We start from the raw sequence: 20,032 nt of genomic DNA on the forward strand, positions 1-20,032 counted from the left end.
AGCACAATTTTCTAAAGAAGCAATTTTGTAAACTTTACAGAAAGTTCTCTGATTCTCAACCCAACATTTCTTTGATTCAGGACTACATCTCCTCTTCTACACCTTTTTTAAAGCAATTCTAGACTTGATGCTGAACTGAAAATCCTGGAGCTGCCTGTTAAACAGAACAGCAGGTGAAACAGGAGCAGCTGAAGCACGTCATTTTTCACTGAAGCACCTTAGACCTGACCAGCAGGATGGCACAAATGGCAGAAGTGAAATTCACTTCATACCAACTACATAGATACAAAAAAATAATTCACACTGAATTTGAAGAAACTATAAGAAGTAAGTTCTCTCTTCATCATCCTGAGCATTTATTTTTAGGTCTCTGCTTTTATTGTGGTTATCCAAGAACATGTTCAATCACTATATCAAAGCTGAATAACCCCCAGTAGGATAAATTGTCCCTCTGTAACAACAGCACATACACAGCTAAGCATGTTCTTGAGGGGATTACAAATCCTTCTGCTAGATTCTGATCACCTTACCTACACTTCAGCTTCTTGCAGTGGTCAGTGGAAAAATCCAAAAACCCACACAGGCAACCTTATAATCTGCTTTTGCACAATTTCTTTGTGAATTGTGATTGCTTCTGTCCTCCCTCTTTGCCTAGCCAGACAAGCTTAATGCTGGTCCCACAGGAAATACCTGGCTTCATGCACATTTTTTAATGCAATCACCTTCAACATTCTCCTTGGGTCTTCCAGGAGAAAAAGTTTTTGTTTCAAACCAAAATGATTAATAATTAATAAATGATTTTGTTATAAATAACAAAATCTCTGTCCCATGATACAAAAGTCCTTGCAACTACAAGCTGCAAGTCCAGCAGCTTCTATTGAAATCCCACCAATCTCCTTATTTCTTGATAGACAGGAGCAGCCAGTTCTTTGGCTTTCTCTGCTCCATCCTCTAAAACCTTTATCAGATGAGACTTGTCTTCCTGGAGTTTCTTGATTTCACTCCTGATAGGTGCAAATTTTTGGATAACGGCCTCTGCCACCACCATTTTGTAGTGAGCAGTGTCGAGACCTGTGGCTTGGTGCAGCACGTCTTTGATGCTCAGCCCCGTCACCGCGGCGTGGATGGACACCAGGTTGGAGACACCGGGGCGGGCGGCGGGCTCGTAGGTCACCTCCGAGGTGAAGTCAGTCACAGCTTTGCGGAACTTCAGCACTATTTCATCTGGGCTGTCTGCTATGGTAATGGTGGCTAACTTCTGCGGGTCTGACTTGGACATCTTCGCCGACGGATCTCTGAGGGATTTTATTCTCTTTGTTGTACCTTTAAAAACAAAAAGTTATGAGCACAGACAATGGTTTCTTATGACAATTGCTAAGAACAGTGTGCAGCTATATGATGAAGCTGTTTATTCTTGCTCGAAAATGAACTGTGAGCACAATCATGTATGTTCTGTTTAGTCCTTGCATCCTTCCCGTCCTTCTAAGAAGCCACCTTTCTCCTCTCATAAGCTGAATGAAGCCCATTCCATTTCTTCCATCCTCAAGAAGCAGGAAATTCTGCTGGAGCTACTTCTAATATTTTATGTGGCTTACATGCTGATTTCCCCCCAAATTTTTCCCTCATCTATCACTGCACTTTACTGAATAGTTTTGAGCAGCAGAGAAACAGGTTAACTCCACTGGTAAAAAAAAAAAAATAGAATCCCATAACAGTTAATCTCCTTATTTCAGGAAACTCTTCCACTCAAAATCTCTTGCAAATTCTCCTAAATCTCAGTAAAACAGTTATTAAAATTCTCTAACTCAACACTGACCAGCTCTGTTAGATGTAAAGCACTGTTTAGATAAGAAGGGTGTGGGTGTTGTACAAACTGCTAAGATACATGCATGTACATGAAACAGGTAAGTAGCATTAGGAGAATATTGCAAAGTACTTTAACAGCATCAATCCACACTGCTTCAGTTTTTCACCAAGAAATATAATTCATGGAGTACCTAAAGTATCACTTATCTACAGAGTACTAATACCAGTTGTTTTTACACACCTAATACAGCCAACAAAATTACCTGCATACTGGTCATAGATGGCCTATGTACTCAGTGAAAGGATAAGGGTTCTTCCAGCATACAATTCAGACTGCCCCAGAAAGTGCTTTGTTCTGAAATCACTTTTTGGAAGAGTCTCTTCTGCAAATTTGAAAGAGTCCAGGTAATTCAATTGTCTACAGCTAGTGAGTCTGAATAGGTCCTCTACCTTCTCCATCCATCTAGGATGTTTTGTTGGTTTGCATATACTTATGAAGTAGTACTTCAGAAGTACTACTTAAGAAGGAATACCTTTTGGGAGCAAAATTAAATGTTTTTTTCCTTTTTTTTTTTCCAAATTGAGCTTTTTATTTAATGGTAAACAGTCTCACTTGCATCAGAGGCTACACTCAGCTCCTCTCTGTAGTGTTTAGTACTCCATTAGAAACTGTAGCATTTGCAATCCCTGATATTCTCAAAACACCACTCCAGGTCTAACATAATTTTTGTCACTGAGGCTTGAAAATTGAGAAAGCTTTATTACTGCCTGTCTTTTCTAAGGTGAGAGCTCCTTGCCCTTTTGGGGGCGAAGGTCTCTGCTGTGCATTCCTCTACATTACTTACAACAAAGATGCAGCGCTTCATCCTTGCCCAATTCTTCACGTTTCTTAGCAAACATGCCATTTGCGCCATCTGACTCCTCCTCACCCCCCGGCCTATGACCTTACAGCTCAAAAATGGCTGAGAAGATTTTCCTTGTAAGTCTTCCTGAGACTAAGATCAAAACCGTAAAGTCTTAAGCTCTGTGACAGACACATATTGAAATACTCAAGCATATATTAAACACCCTTAAAAAAAATTGGAGCACTGTACATATAACCCAACAGGCTGTTCAGCAACCTTAAAGTAAACATCTCTGACTTGGACACTGAAGAATTCTGCTTGCTAGAGGTCTGTTGCCTTGTTGCTTACATGTCTCCTGAATGAGCAACATGGAATAGAGACCCTACTCTTTTTAAAAAGTCCAGTGCGTGAAGAGCAAGGCTGACTGGCAGCAGAGTGCATCTGGCCCACTGGACTAGAATACCAGACGTCACGTACATTCCTCAACCATGGATTTCTAAAGCCTTATATCTATCTTGGGAGTTCATTTTCACAGCCTCTAGGCTCTTTTTGCCAGGTTTTAATTTTCCACTCCCTTAATATCAGTTTGCCCCTTTTTCTTGGTCCCTGAAACTACTTCCACAATGTTTAAATCCATCTTCAACTTCGAAGTGCAGTTAAGGGGAAAAAAATAACGAACTCACTTAAAATGGCTTTGGGCACAGGAAAGAATTCTCCATATTTCTTGTTGAAATGTTGTGCTATATCTTGGGCTAGTTCCAGGTGCAGGACTTGATCTTCTCCAACAGGAACACGTGTTGACCTTTTAATAAAAGACAGATACAGGAAACTCAGCAAAGCTCTCTGGTTCTGCTGAAAGGTTACTCAAGACTGTAACAGCTTCTGCCATGACTGAGGGCCAGACTGAGCCAAACACTCAGTCCCAGCTAGATAAAGGTGCTGTGGGAGCAAGATCCCAAACTGAACATATTCAAGGATGACTCTGCTTTTTGTGCTGAACTGAAGCACATAACCAAGGGCAAAAATAGCCATTTGTGAAGACATATATGGCAAAGATACCTGTAAGAGCAACTCATTAAACTCAGCTCAAAGAAAGGTTTCTTTAGTATCTCCTGTTGCCTCTTTAGAGATCAAAGAGCACATGCTATAGTGTAAAAAAAAGTAAGAAAGATCTGCAAGGCATAAAGTGCAGGCAGCTTGTCATGTCAAGTCTCAGGAAAACATAACTGCTGTTGAGGAGTTAGTACTGAGAATGTATCAAGGGAAGGAAAGAAGAGAGTGTTTCTTCTTCATCACAATTGTATAAATCATGTGGTCCAGCGCCTCTATTGTCACAAGAGTTATTAGAGGATTCAAAGGATAATTTGATCTTCTGTATTGAACTCAATGGCTTGAATACACTTCTGGAGGGAAACACAATCTGCATCAGAGGACATGAGGAGGTGAAGAGTCCATTACTTCCCCTGGTGATTCTTTCCCACAGTTAATCATACTTGCTAAAAATGTATGATTCTTTTAGATGAGGCAGACTTGAAATCTTGCCAGCTTTTGATTACTTTCCCATCCCCCAGCAGATTTTTTTTCCTAAGGCTTACGGGGTATTCAGCTATGAATACTGGACATGTTCCAAAATAAGGAAGTTCACCATGCATCTTTTAAGTTCCCAGAAAATTTCAGATCAACATGGTACGCTTTCCTTCCGATTCTGAATTACTGGAATCAATTTGTCCACCTTTATTCTCAACCAGCCAGCAAGGCAACCTAAAAACAGTTACAGTAGGAATCAATAGGACAGCACAGTGCCCTATAACTGAGAGAAAATCAGTTACCATAATCAATATACTTTAAGCAGGTCAAAAGAAATGTTTCCATATGCCAAAATGGTTCCATATTCACAAAGTTTGCCACTAAACAGAAAACATATTATCTCCATAAAAGTCTCTGCACGATACCTTGCCTTTTTCCTTGCTGGCTTTTAAAAAAACTTTTTCTATTCTGGTGCTATTTTTACTTCTTTCTGTCGTGCATTTACCTTCTGTCCATTTTCCTGTCTCTTTGATCCTTGGTTCATCTGAGCTAGTACTGTTTCTCCCCCTCCTCCAGCTCTAAATTCTACTTCATGACTGCTGTTCCCTTCCTGTGTTTCCATTTCTCACCAATTCTTGTTCCTCATATTATTTTGTTTACATTAAAACATTTCTTATTAAAGACATTAAGTCAAGTTTCTTCAAAGAGATACTGTTTCTCTTTCAATTCCTTGTTTTGTGCTCTGGGTGGACAGCCTGCTGTTAATACAGATAGTAGCCAACAAACCACTGGCTTTGCTAAGGAAAGATGAAACACCTGATCTTATTAGAGATGGAAGAGACAGACATGGTTGAGCTCAATCAAAACAACGTGATTTCTGATAAAGTTGTCTAAATTTCACCCTTAAATACTTGATGCTCAAATCACTCAAATATTTGACAATCAAATGGGACTCACTTCAAATAAAATCATTACGATATTCAAAATAATTCTGCCTTTTGCTTGCTTCCTGTTATTTTTAGTTAAAATTTAGGTAAATTAGAAATACCATCTCTTGGTCTTTTAACAGTCCCGTTTTCCCTACTATGATCAATTAACATGAAATTTCTCTAGATACATTTTTCTGAATTCACAGCTGGTTAATCTTGGTTAGTCTGACCTGACATCCTTGTCCTCAGTTCTGTGTTAATTCTCCGTCCCAATCAATACTCACAAGTTCCTTCAGAACAATGCTACAAAGTACATATGCTCTGAACATAAAAAAAAAAAATCATATAGGGTGCACTGTCTTCAACATTTACTTACTGAGACAGTTTAAATCATATTATGAAATACAACTAGTGATTACAATGCACTACAAGTTCTATTAGCCAGGCTACAGGCTTAGGCATGGTGAGTCCCCAGTCCCTCACTAGGGGCTGTTTCCACTGCAGCACTAGCCAGGTACTACAAGCTGCAGTCAGTAAGTTTCACTTTTTCACCAGTATGAACTGGCCTACACAGAATCCCCCACTAATATTGGTATGCTACATACAGACAGTTTAAGTACAGTACACTGCATAAAATAAAGCATAAGTACTTTAAAAAAAAAGTGTATCAGTGTGAATGTGCAATATGTATAATTAAAAATCAGTCTGTTACAATTGCCTAATAATTATTCTCACATGACCAGATTTTGCTCTTTACAGCCCTGTCAGTAGCTTTTTAACCAGGCTAGATTTCAACCAGCCACTCAAGAGTCTGTCTGTCATCCATTTCCAATCTTCTGATCTAATCACACCCAGCTCCCCTGCTCAATAAGTTAGCGTGTTGACCTGACAGGCATTCATTCCAATGTAGCTGAACAGACATTGCCCATGGGCTCACATGCTGCCTCTTACTTGTACAGTAAAATATCTGCTGCTTGAAGCACAGGGTAAGTCAACAAACCAACAGTTCCTTCGCTATTCTGGCTGGCACGCTTCATCTGTTTGGAAAAGAAAAACAGAAGAATCACACTTTTGACTAATGGTATCAAGGTCTGTGATTTTAATTAATTAGAATTCTGAGTAATTGAGAAATTTATTATGTAGCTCTACAGAAGACAGTGTCAAGTAAAATCCACTACTTATGAATATATTCTGGTTGATGTCTTACATTTATGAATTTCTCTACACTGTTCTGATATTCTAGTGAGAAGGGAACATAGGGTTTCTTTTGTTTTCTGTTTGTAACCATATTAATGGAAATGATTTCAAATGCAAAACCATAAGGCTAAGTTATTAAACTTGGATATTACACATAAATCCTACTTTTTAAATAGTGTCTTCAGCAATAAAATTTTGAAACACTTCATATTGGAGATACAAAAAGATATTAAAAGGTATTAACCTGTGTTAGAGATCAAGACACAGTGATCACACACAGTCACCAGGACAGCCAGTGACAGCTGGGAGAAGCCAGACCTACAGAGGCAGAGTCCAGTGCTGTCTCCATCAGTTCTCACTGCTCCCCACAATCTACCTAATGCATTCAAGTCCTCTACTGCTCCCTGATATGGATCACCTAGATCAAGACAGTCAGGGTGCAAACACTAACACTGTTCTAGCAATGACATATCTGTGTTTTACTTTTAGGAATATTTAAGTATACTAACCCCCTTGAAATCTGAATTATTTCATTAGGACTGATCAAATATATTTCAACTTGTCTCACACTCTCCAACAGATCCTGAATTCTGTCTCCATCTTAAGTGCCTAGGGTTCAGGGAACCTAATTTGCAAAGCCTAGCACCTGTAACACCTATCTGTAGGTCTGGAAAGTCAATCCAGTCAAAGTAGGATTTAGGAGCTTAACTTTAGAACCTCAGGTTTGAAAAGGTTTGCTTTAATCTATGCCATGCATTAACACTGGTTGCTGTATTTAAGTTTTACTGGTTTTATTTAATTAAGAAGGAAAGCAGGAAAAAAGAAAACATCTGGAGGTATTTAAGGCTGCTCTGAACTCTGCAAGCCCAAACTGCTCTTAAGCTGTTGGGTTTTTTTTTTTTCCCCTTTTCAGATACTTCTCTCTCCTGTCTTTTTCTGCTTACTAAATGTCAAAATAAAATACAAGGAAATTAAATGTAAGAACTCTATTGATGCAGTCAGGCTAATGCAACACCAAGATTAAGAAGATGAATATTTGACACTCATAGAGGCAAACATTTAAGATAAAATATCACTCAGCACATTTTTAATATTTATAATTTCTATACTCCTCTTCAAACATATGCCTCTTTTGAACACTCTTCCATAAAATCTACAGAGCAGCCACTCTTTATAGTGGAAAATAAAAAGCTGTTTATGGAACTCCTTAATCGGCAAGGCCCAAGGTTTCCACTGCAATATCTTCCATTACTCCTGCATTATTAAACAAGCACTGAAATAACACTGAATGTTCTAGCAGTTTAATAACAGCAAACAAACCTCCTTTTTAGCACAGTTTTTCTGCAAATCTCTGCCAAAACCACAATTCTGTAGCTTCCAGCAGAAAAATGTTCACTAAGAAGAACAGAACTGGAGAGGTATGTTTTACCCCTTCCACCACAAGACTACAGAATTACTTAAAGCAAGAACAACCAAGGTAAAGTTGGTACTTCATACATGACAAGTATTTCCAGGATAACATTTCTACTCAATTCCCATAAATTTCTTTTAAATTTACCAAACTGTCCATACCTTCCACTGGGGCAAACGTAGCAGACGTGGCACATTAGTTAAGCACCCAAGAATCCAGGCAAGTTCTGCATGCTCAGGAACCTGAAAGTAAGAAGTTAGAATCTATTTAAATCTTCCTCCTTTATATGCATATTTTCTCAAAGTCAGTAAGAATAAATTACATCAAAGATGAGAAAACCATTTATTTCTGTATATTACTTTTTCAGTAAGGTCAAGCGACAAGCTAATGGAAAGTTTTGGACACTGCCAGGATTGAATACCCTATATCAAAATAGTATAGCAAGGTTCTTGATCCTATCCACCCATATTCTAAACAAGGAAGAAAATGCTTTAGCAATAGCAGAGTTGAGCAGACATGTAAACTCCTTTGCTTGAGTACTTGATTCACTCTTTGCAATATTGGCAGGTTTGAATCTTTAAGAGGATGCTAACTGTCTCAAAGATGTTCAAAGCTGCATGTTTGCAATATAATATAACATAACAACTCATACAGAAGGCAGTAAAAAGTGTTTCTTGATAAGTAAGAACTACTAGGATTATTAATTGCAATTCTTTTGTTGTCACATTTTAAATACAGTAATTTCCTAGCTAGTAGTCATTGGACTACTTTGTGGACCAATGTGCAAAAGTATCCAACCTCCAGACTACAGCTCAGTGGTTAGAAATATTTCAGGTTGATTCTTTCCCTTCTTTCTGCCTTTCCCACTGATTCAGGGTTTTTATTAATTCCCTCATGCTTATTTGACCTATAATCTTCTGTGCACAAGACAAAGTGCAACAAAATACTGGAGTAAAATGAACTTCATGGAAAATACTGAGCACAAGACTCCTACTTCATCTAGAAGGAATCACCATCTGGTTGAAAGTGGTTTCTCATTTCTTTCTTCTAGTCACGGACAGAGAGAGATGGTGCTCTGTTGCACTTGTGTTGACAAGAACCCTCTTTAAAAGCTATGCAGTCATTGATTCAGCCCTGTCAGATGTTGCTTTCGCAGCCAAGACTGCACGTGCGTTTCACTGGATCAGTGGATTTGACATTACATCAGTTACCAAAACACCAAGTGATCTAAACAGTATTTGTTGGGTTGAATACACGGTTCTTGGTCCTACCAAGTCATACTCACTTCCCACCTTGAAGCACACAGTCCTCTCCTAAATATTACTAAAGTGCTGAATATGCTGAAGAAAAAGCCTGATAAAATGGGGACAAAATATGTAGAAGTATACCAAAGGGTAGAGATTTCAGCTGGAATAAAATTCAGTACTGGAGGCTAATGAGTCAGCATTCATCATCCAAATTGAAGTAACTGACTGTGTACTGGTGTGTGAATCAGGAGGTTCTAGGCTTAAACCACAAATCATTTGTCAGACTAAATCACAGTTTAAGTTACTGTGTTTTACTTGGCAAGAGGGGCAGGTAATTGCTGCCTTTGGTTGGTCATGGGGCATCTGCTCAAATATTACTCATTTAGCTATTTTAGTATTTCATCACACTGATTGCACAAATCTGATACAATGAAACTGGAAGACGTATATGATGATGCATATGACACCAGAAGAATAATGGCTCAGTCTGTTCTTCCTTTCACTGAGTAATATCCATGGATCACAATCAGGAGAAGCCATTCTCCCAGACAAACTCCATCCACTTCTTGCTGCAGGTCCATTTAAAACTGCAGGCAAATGTCTTCATTAAACAACCAAAACACAAGAATGTGAGAAATAACACTGTACTGGATCACAACAAAGGCAATGCAGCCTTGTGCCCTATTTCCAGGAGTAGTATTTGGGGCAAACACAGGAGGCTACTGCTTCCTACAGTATCTTCCCCTCATACTTCTCCAGCATCCATAATTGTTGCATTAGGGAATATCAGAAGGAATATTAGAATTATCCCTGGCTCAGTCCTGGTAATGTACCCAGATTCCCCAGGAAACTTCTCCATCATCCATAATTGTTGCACTAGGGAATATCAGAAGGAATATTAGAATTATCCCTGGCCCAGTCCTGGTAATGTGCCCAGATTCCCCAGGAATATGTCTAATTGTTTTCTGAACCAGCTGATAGTGCCCACTTCATAACCCCATGGAGCAGCAAGCTCCAGAGGCTTAAACCTGATGTGTAAAGAAATAATTTAGCCACTAATGTATCTATGTTTATTTACTGGTTTTGAATACCACCTGTTTCTTATATTGCACAATTTGGTGAACAATTCCACATCCACCTTATTCAGTGTATTTCTGATTTTGAAAACTGTGATTGCATATACGCCTCAGCCTTCTCCTCTTCAAACTGAAGCAACCCTGACTTCTGATTTTTTCCTTCTTAAGGCAGCTACTCTATCCCCTGCGGCATGAATTCCTCTCCTTTGTATCATATCTAAATCATTAGTTCATTCTGGAGACTCTAAGCCTTCACCCGGTATTCAAAAAATGGGCATATTAAGGTTTGCATGGTGACAAAACATCATCTCTGTCTTACTCACAACACCCTTTCTGGTGATGTGGTGATGATGACTTATCATTGGCTCTTTTGAAAATTGCTTGAGCTGAGCCAATGATTTCAGAGAACTGCCAATGATGACTCCAGGACCTTCTTTCCTGGATTTTGTGAAGAAGGTTTAGAATACTTTTACCCAGATGTTTTAAAGTATTTAAAGATCTTCTACCCCTTATTTGCCTGTCCACTCTGTTTTATGAGTTCTTTTGGAACTCCTTTCCTTGGCATAGCATTTGGCTACACAAAAGGACTTAATACTGTCAGTGAACTTCTGTTCACTACTTTCTTCAGGTCATGAAGGAAAATGTTGACTAGAACTGCTTCCAGCAAGAATTCCTGAGCAACATGACTGCTGACTGTGCCATTCAAAAAAAATGAGTGAGCATTACAGCCTATGTGGCTTGCAATAGCGATATGATTTGTCTTTCAACAGAGAAGAGAGATCTCATATTTGCATAAATCTACAAAATGCTTTTCAGTTGATTCCTATTGTGTTAGGTAGTGTTTATTGTGCCATCACAAGGAAAACCTTTGTCAGAGAAACATCACTTTTCACACAATTTTCATTAAAAAGAGTATGACTGTTAGAGAGGCATTCTGCTTGCTTTTTTAATTTATTTTTTAAAGGAGGTTACCCAATAATCCAACAAGGATTTCAAGAAATAAAAGTATAAAGAGCTCCAATTAATTCAGGTTATTCTGTTTACTTTTTAACCAATGAAGAACTCAATTTCATTTGTATTTTAAAATCTGACAACAAACCACTGTCTAGAGCTACAACGTACTTCAGGATCACCCAGTTTTTCAAAAGACAACAGATAATAATAAACTTAACTCTTTTCCAAAGAACACATAATTTTCTCAGCGTGCACTCTCCTCCCACTACATCAGTATAAAAGTAATACAAATGGTAGAAAACCAGAATTACATCTCCAATTAACAAAACTCACAACCAGTGACAGTTGCTGAACTGTATGTCAAACCAAACTCCAAGAATGTCACAATCACTGGTAATTCTGAAAATCAGCTATCAATTAAATCCTTCAGGTCAACTTCAGCTACTTTTATGTCCTGAAAAAAATATAATAGTCTGTTTTCAGTATAAACATTATTTTCTTGGGAAATATTTCTTGCAGCCTTGCTGAAAATATTTCCAGGAATAACAGTTTTTAAGTGCTCTATTTATTGTTTCCCTTTATAAATTCAACTATTTCCCATTTAAAATTTTCCAAAACTTCTTACCCATATCCCTATAGCAATCTCCCCTTCTCAGGCAGCCCAAATCCTACCCTTTGCTCTTCTCAGTAAATATAGCAAGTTTCTCTCTCTTTTCCTACTCTGTGCTCTTGCTTATTTTAACAATTTTTGTTTTCAAATCTCACACAAGTCTGTAAAAACTATCAACATTTCTCAAAGGGTTGAGATGGCCACCTCTATGCTATTACCAGGGACACATTTCCTCCTTCAATCTCCATTAGATTAAGCATCCCCCACAACCTGGCTTACTAATCAGTAATCAAAGAGTTATTTCCAGAGCAAACTACATACATTCCTTCCCTGTGGCCTGACAAGGCTAAAGCTGCCTACACAGATTCCTTTAATTTTTTTAAAGCACACATATTCAACAGAGGTGACCATTTCCAAATGATAATGAGCAGTTATCTAAAAGGCACAAACACTTCTGTTTCTTCACCTGAGCACCCTGCTCCTCCCTTTTTAAAGACAAATAGCTTCTTCATTATTTACTTGTGCAGCCATTTGAAGTTATTAACCTCAGGTCACATTTCATACTTGGATCTCTGGAGCTTTATATGCTGGAGTACAATCTCAGGGCTTCTTCCTGTAAATCTATTTTTTTGTCCTTGATCCTAGCTATTCCTTACCAAATTCTTGTTGATATTCCCTTGCCACAGCCAATTATATATATATATGGAAAAGCAGTAGCTACTTTTAGTCCAAATAATTCTACATGACTTTTTATCATTAAACTTAGAGCTGAGGAAGATAGCAAGCTGTGAGATTCAAGAACAGTGGGAGAGGCATGAATAGTGGAAGCAGATTTGAAAGCAGGCAAATCAGCAACACTGGGCCTCAGCTTTCTGAGGTTATAATACAAAGTTGTGTGTTGGCAGCTGAAGTGGCTTTCTGCAAAAAGAGATGCAGAGTTTTATTTGCAAGATGGACTTCCTCAAGTTGCAACCTATAGCCCTTCTCTGTAAGGCACTGCCAATTTGCTGCACAACTATCATGAGGAAACAGCTTTCCTCAGCAGAGTAACCTCATTAAGGGCTACATTTTAAAGGGGCAGTAAATTTTAAATATTTAATTTTGATAGAACAGAGTACAAACAAAGTCTCAGGAGGTAATTTGGATAGCTGTGTCCTAAAAGAAATTGAAACAGAGAAGGGAAAAAGTCCTACATTTAAAAAGAAATTAAACCAATTTTTAGGACTTTTGTGTCTTCTAGAAGTACCAGTAAGAGCTTCTGCAAAGTTCAAGAGGCCCTTTTCAAAAGCAAATGATGCTCACATTTTTCTTGAATAAGAGGTAAGGTTTTATTAATGTGTAAGGTTGAAGGCAATATGTTCAAGATACTTAGCAATGTGTCTCTATATTACACAGCTAAAGAAAAAAAAAAGACCATAACAAGACAAAAAAATAGACTACCCTTGAATAAAATGCACACAGTGCAGGTACTCTTATGACAAAAAATTTGCCAGAGTATCCCAAATTTGTGTTCAAAGAAATAATTGATTGGGTAGAATAAGTTTATGGTTACAAAGGCAATATGGGATTTAAAGAACATGTTAAGCAACATATTGAATTGGGAGGTGGTTATCTAGTTATTGTCAGTAAATGTGTTAGTATCTATCCCTCTCACCTTTACCTTGGAACAATTTAGTCACATATCCTTATTTATATTTGGTTAAAACATACAGAAATAAGATCTGCCTCTCCTTTTTGAAGAACCTGACCAAGAATATTCCTAGTGGAATTAAGCTTTACTGGTTATAAACCCCGACAGACCACAGCAATTTGGCCAAAGCACCCTCTCCTCTCCTTTATTTATTATGAAATTAACTTATTTTCAGAAACATTCTCCTAGTATAACTCACAATACTGTTTGAAAAATTAGTCTGGTGTGTCCAGAAGACTGGTGAAGAGAGGAAAATATAACAGCTACATAATAGTATGAGATGAAGAAGGTAAATTAAGGCAGAAAAGAAAAAAAAAAAAAAAAAGAGAAATCCCAGTGAACCATGACTTTCCTTCCCACTGAGCTCTAGTTATGTCTAGTCCAGTCCATGAGAGAGAAAACAGAGGAATGAAAGAAGCAGAATAATTTTCTAAATTAAACAGTCACATACTTCCTCTTATGACAGGAAGTTTCAATGGACCGTGCTAAATTAATGTACTTTAATGAATTTATAAGCTATGATGCAATAGAAGCTTTTCAGCCCTTCTGAAAATTGGACAAGGGGTAGTGTGAATCCATTCAAACTCTGCCCACAAAACAAAGCAGATGGATACTTCTGGAAAATAACAGCAGTGAAACAGTGCACACATTTATATTGTTGTATTTTGGCTTTTGGAGTCAAGGCTAAGACAAATTTGCAAATTCCCACCTCCCAGAGTTACTGCCTCAATTTGCTTGCACACTGCAAGAATACTGCAGCTGATTATACTCAGAAAATAAATCAGCCTATCCAGAAGGATGAAAACTGCAATTTTCCACCCAGAAACAGAACATTATGTTGTCCAGAAACTCACAGGACTCCTCAGAGAAGTGCTCATGCAGCGTATCAAGCACTGCCTTCTGAATCAACTCTGATGGAATTTTAGTTTCCCTTGGGACATTTAGCATGTGTCTGCTACAACAGATAGGTGGACAGGAAGAACAGCCTGAGACCACATAAAAGCAAAATAAGTTTCCAATATTGTTTTGACTGTGAAGCAGATGAGATACAAAATGGTTATGGGTAAGAACTGAAATGTGTAGTGTACCCACCACGAATCAGAGAAAATGGGTTATATCATGTAAGTTTACCATGTGTGCAGATTGCATACTGTCTTCCTTATTTACCCCCCCATAGTCCTTTTTGGTTTTATTAAAAGATCTAAGTTTTATGAAAGATGACTCTTACAGCTTTTATCAGTTATGGTACAATTTAAGGAATATATTTTCTGTTTCTTCGAATACTGTCACGATATGTTGTATAAGTCATTATTCCATAACTTCTTTTTTATGCCCCCTAGGCAAAGGCAGCCACTTAAAGCATATCTTGACATTATTTTCTCTAAGAGGGTTTCATACATCTTGCAGCTGTACTCCAAACAAAAATGCACTATTTTTAAATATGCATTTATTTTTATTTTTCATTCTTACTAAAATTGTCACTTTTCTATAACTTCCTACTTGAGAAAATATAATTAAACAAGCTGTAATGAAAGAGCTTCTCTCACTGGGAGGCCATTTTACTGTCCAACATACACCACAATTGTTTTTCTAGATATTCTAATTAAATGTGCTTGTTTATAACCCTTCACAGACAATGTGGTTCCAAACACTACCCTAATTATTCATCACCATCCTTCTTGCTTCTAAATATTTTCAAGTTATCATCGCTCGTTCTTTGTAGCCACTACTTCCCTAGGCTGGAATTCAAGTTTTTATATGGTAATGGAAGTGTGGGAGATATTTGTTGAACTGCAATGTATTAAGACCAAACATACAGCCAGCCATTAACTTACTCTTTGTACATGCTTTTAAACAATATAATCTATAAATGGTAAATTCTGAAGCATACAAAACTAATTTTCATCCAATTACTAGCACTTTCCATTTATAGGTAATTTAGCTGTAAATCCAATACAAAAGAACATAAACCATATGCTCTCTAAACAATACAATAAAAAACTTGCCTATGCAAAATTTGTCACTTTTATATAATTCTAATTGAAAGGCAAGGACATCACTGAAATCTGTTCTGGGATTCCAAGTGAACTTCACCTGTATCCTTATCATAACAGCACCTTTTGGACCTAGTATAGGCATGAGAGGTATCTGTTCTCACCACACTTTCTCCCAGCAGTCAGTCTGTGATTCCTATTGTTCAGCTTTTTGCCCCTTGCTTGTATTGAAAAGGATGCTAAAGTGTGTGAAAACTTTGGAGGCAGGTATTTCAGATATCACTGGATTAGAGATTTGAAAGAAAAGCCTAAGTAAGTAAAATAAATGAAACCCTTACCAAAAGGCACAGGCCTTTTGAGAAACCAAGTAGCATTATATTTTTTCACATATGGCCAACATATTCCAGAGAAGCAACACAAACAGCAAAATACAGACAGAGAAAGCCAAACAAACAAGCAAAGAACAATAAAACCCAAGCCTTTTTCAACAATTCTAGACTACTCATACCCACTGTAATCTAGAGAAAGTGAGAGGACACAACAGCATTTACATGAATGAATGCATGAGCAATTCCCTTAGTGGGGCTTACCACTACTAGCATACTTCTGTAGTGCAAGAATTTCATTCTGCTTTAATGCTACAGAATCAGGGTACAGAAAAAGTCATTAGTTGTGGTGGGTTTTGGTGATTAAAACTAGAAGTTCCTAAATAATACGGTTTTTTTGCATGAAGTTTGTTTAAAAAAAAGAACAGAAATGTCATTCAGGAGTAATTAAAGAAGTATTTCTGTGATCTACAAATTAGGTAATTTTCTAGATAGAACTCAAAATACAATAAAAATTACAGCATGCTAAGCTACTGAGAATTCTCATTCAGCAGTTTGATCTGCTATTGAAAAAAACTGCTCTGTCCATAATTAAATACCTAATCCAGTTTTCTATTTGTGGCTGGATTTTCACTGCTTTCCTGCTATCTCTGGAAGTACACACACCCTATTTCAGTATACAATCAGTTTTGGCCACTTTGCTTTACACCTCAGCCAAATGTTTGTAAACAAAAGTGGGACTCTTTTAGACCACCCCTGGAGACTGCTACAGTGGCTGAAAAGGAGGTCAGCTCCTTTTTTTTTTTTTGGAAATCTGAGAAATTTCCAATCAAAATCCAGCAATAAACTTTCTTGATTAGCAATAGCTGTAATCCATCTTACACCTTCATTTTTAGGAACAATCATCTCGATATTATGACATTCCGTAATGTACTATTTCATTATCATGCTAAAACAATAATCACATTAGCAAGGTTCCTGTCTCCTTTCCTCACATGAAGAGCTGCATGCAGATACTCCTTTTAATTGCTTCCAGAGAAACATCTGGTGCTGCCTATGTAAATGTAACAGATCACAGTGCATCTCTGGGTATACCTGACCACTTCATACAGCTTGCACAGACTTGGTTTGGGGAAGCAGACTTCAGCCTGAACCAGTCCTGAAACAGTCTATATTCACAAACAACTGAACAGTTCTTCTGATTGCAGTATGACAATGAGCTTTCAAAAATATGCTAGAATCAGTCATTTCTGAAAGTTGTATGGATACTTGTATGCTAAGTATTGGTAATAATATTCAAGACATCAGACATGGCTCAAATGTTTAATCTAATGGTTTAGATTTAGTAAGAACAATGTCCATTAGATCTGGACAGATAAGGACACAGAAAAATTAAGGTAAAAAGGCAAATTAAAGTCTATTTAACTGAGGCCAGCCTAACCACCATAAGGAAAATCTGAATCATATTTGGTGGAAACTTTTGTTTGATAAAGCAGAACATGTTTAAGTTTAGCTATTTTAGGTTTTCACTGTTTTTTGACTGTATTGGTACTGTAGAAGCACTGCACAAAGATCCATCATTTCCTGAGTCTGACACTTTCTCTTTGGGCGTTCAAAGATTCAATCTCTGCATTATTATATTTTGAAAGATAAAACATACTTTCTGTGGCTGAGCGCAATGTAAGATCCTCACAGATAATCTGCTGGCTTCAAGGGAAGCCTGAGTGTTGCTTTTAGCAAGACCTTGAACAGCACAAGTTTAGCTTTTAGACCAGTAGGAATATAAGAAAAGCAACACTGGACCAGATCAAATATCCACCTCTGACAGAAATCAACAAAAAAAAAAAAGAATGTAAGTACAGAAAAGCATGGACACTCTCCCATCTGTGGTTTCACCACTTCCTGTAGAGGTGACTGCTCAGATATGCAACAGTCCCAAAGCAATTTTTCAGATTAATTTGTCGAGTCCCTTTCTGAATTCATATAAATTTCAGCATGCATTGTATCCTGTGTCATGGGGTTTTGTAACCCAGTTGTGGATTTTGTGAGATGCATTGCTATGCTTGTGTTGAATCTTCCACGTTTTAACTTTTTTCGATATTTGTCAGTTCACATCCTTCAGTGGACAAAACAATTTCTACATATCACTTGCAGTTTCATAAACCTTCACTTTATTCCTCTCTAACCATAACCTGCAAAGCATTTCTCCTTCATGCTGAAGAGTCTTCTCTGTGTATCTAGTCACTGATCCTGTGTTGTAACTAATTGAATTGTTCACTTGCTTGAAAACAAGAAAAAAACCTCTCTAGACTGGTTTTTACTGCATCATTGGCTTGGAACTCACCTTGCGATTATTCCAGCTAATGACTTCATCATTTTGAGCTGACAAGTTAGAGTACAGGAAAATTAAAACCCAAGCTGGTAACATATTTAAAATTATAAACAAATTTGAAAAAATGGGGTGAATTTATTTAAACATATTTTCACTAGAATTCTGAGCTCATCTATTTAGACTGTTTTTTTAATACAGAGGAAAAGTGAAGCAGGAAGTGTATCTGTCTTCATCAATTCATGATTCACCAGGGATATAGAGCTATGATTGCCATTTACAGTTTAACAACCCCAGGAAACTCTGCCTGTAAAGAATCATGTTGAAAGGGAGAATACAATACCATTTCAGCTTGCATTGATAAAATTCAGATCCTGTGTGCACATCATCTTTGCAGTTCTGTTGCAAAGATACTTGTGGGTGTCCTCACAAGAGCAGAAGCTATGACACATCTGTGTCTGTGGAAATTACAGAACATTGCCAGTTTAGAGTCAGTAACAGAAAGTTCATTAAGCAAGAAACTAAGTTGAGTTCCAGGAAAATGTAACATGTGATAGCTATATGCCAAGCGGGAAGGTAAGCCCAGTCCCCCTTGGGGTAGTCCAGAGAAGCACATGGTTTACATACATGAATTACCAGATCAGATAGAAAAGCATCCGCATGAAAAGGAGGTTATAGCAAAGAAGGGAAAGTAAGCCCCAGAGAAGATGTAACCTCCTGATGATCATGGTGGAACTGATACAAAACATACCATGTTAATCACCTGTTACTTTGTGATTACTGTGCAGCTGGCAGAATAAGTGGCAATAGCTGATACAAAAGCATAGAAACATGTTTTCCTTACCTTTATGGTTCCACATAAACACAGGCCGTGTTTATGCATTTATGAGTTAACCTTTTGTGATTAAAGTGATGCAGAGACAAATTAGTGGTCTTCTAAGAGGTCTTTGAAGTATATTACTCATAATCTGTACAAACTCCTAGATCTGCTTCAGAAATTTAGTGTACTTATCCCTAAATGGGCTTCTCAGTCATGGTTGCAGCATTCACAATTTCAAAACTGCAGCAAGGGATAAGTTTAAAATCCAACACTGCTAACATTTTCTAGGTCCACCAACACAAACACGATTAAGGAGTTCAGTAATCCTGCACTCATTCATTAAGACCTGTGGAAAGCCACTTAATCAGAAACAAATCCAACACAACAGGAGCACTCACCAGTGACTGCCGGAAGAGGAGACACTTGTTGGGGTCAATCCCGCAGGCAAGGATGGCAGCAGTGGTGTCCAGGATGTTCTGGCGCAGGACAGCTGGCTCCTTGGGCATGGTGAAAGAGTGCATGTCCATAATGCTATAGAGCACTGAGCTGCACTCTTCCTGCAGATTCACCCAGTTCTGAATGGCTCCAAGGTAGTTACCCAGATGAGGGGTCCCAGTCGGCTGGATACCAGAGAAAATCCGATCCATGACCATGTTCTGTGACAAAGCATTGGCAAGATTAACACACACATTTTTTTGACAGATTCTTTTATATTTTAAAGTAATTTTAAAAGCCTCATTTATGCGTGTCTCTTCTCCCCACCTCTCAGTGTATTAATGTATAAATGACCTCAGGATCAATAATTGCAGTAAGTCAGTTAAATGCTCTATCTTACAGCAAAGAGATTAACAACTACCACAATTTTAATCTGTCAGATTGCATATGCAAAAAAAAAATACAGCTGTAAACAAGATTAGTGAAAAGCTGGTCTCAGAAAGCAAGAGGTAGATTCTTCCATTTCTTTTGCACCAAAGCTGTATGTTTCTCTTTAGTTTCTATATCCACACTTCAGTTTCTATATCCACTCTGATACAGAAACTTAGGGTCACAGAGTAGAGAAAGTCAAATACTTGTGTTGTAAACTCATGCAATGTCCCAGTAGATTGCCATCTTAACTCCCATGAATATTGAAGTCTTATTTTTCTAGCTGCAAAGAACATTTTGAGCAGCTCCTGAAAGAAACCTACTTCTTGACCCAAAGGTCAAAGAATAATGAAAGAGATCATCAAAGTTCTGAAACTCCCCATTTTGGTAGCAATAGAATTTCTAAA

General features: G+C 37.7%; 1 protein-coding gene across 1 annotated transcript in view; it reads right to left on the minus strand.

The window, feature by feature from the left end:
• Positions 1-443: 443 nt before the first annotated feature.
• WARS2 (tryptophanyl tRNA synthetase 2, mitochondrial) overlaps positions 444-20,032 on the minus strand; it is a 39,010-nt gene continuing 19,421 nt past the window's right edge. Inside the window, exons 2-6 of the mRNA XM_058800232.1 lie at positions 19,160-19,417; positions 7,877-7,957; positions 6,059-6,144; positions 3,335-3,453; positions 444-1,323 (exon numbers count right to left, since the gene is read on the minus strand). Of these exons, the coding sequence (XP_058656215.1) occupies positions 875-1,323; positions 3,335-3,453; positions 6,059-6,144; positions 7,877-7,957; positions 19,160-19,417 (993 nt within the window). The 3' untranslated portion in view covers positions 444-874. The remainder of the gene's footprint in view (positions 1,324-3,334; positions 3,454-6,058; positions 6,145-7,876; positions 7,958-19,159; positions 19,418-20,032) is intronic.

This window comes from Ammospiza caudacuta, chromosome 2 (assembly GCF_027887145.1).
Source record: "Ammospiza caudacuta isolate bAmmCau1 chromosome 2, bAmmCau1.pri, whole genome shotgun sequence".
In the NCBI taxonomy this organism is placed as follows: Eukaryota; Metazoa; Chordata; class Aves; order Passeriformes; family Passerellidae; genus Ammospiza; species Ammospiza caudacuta.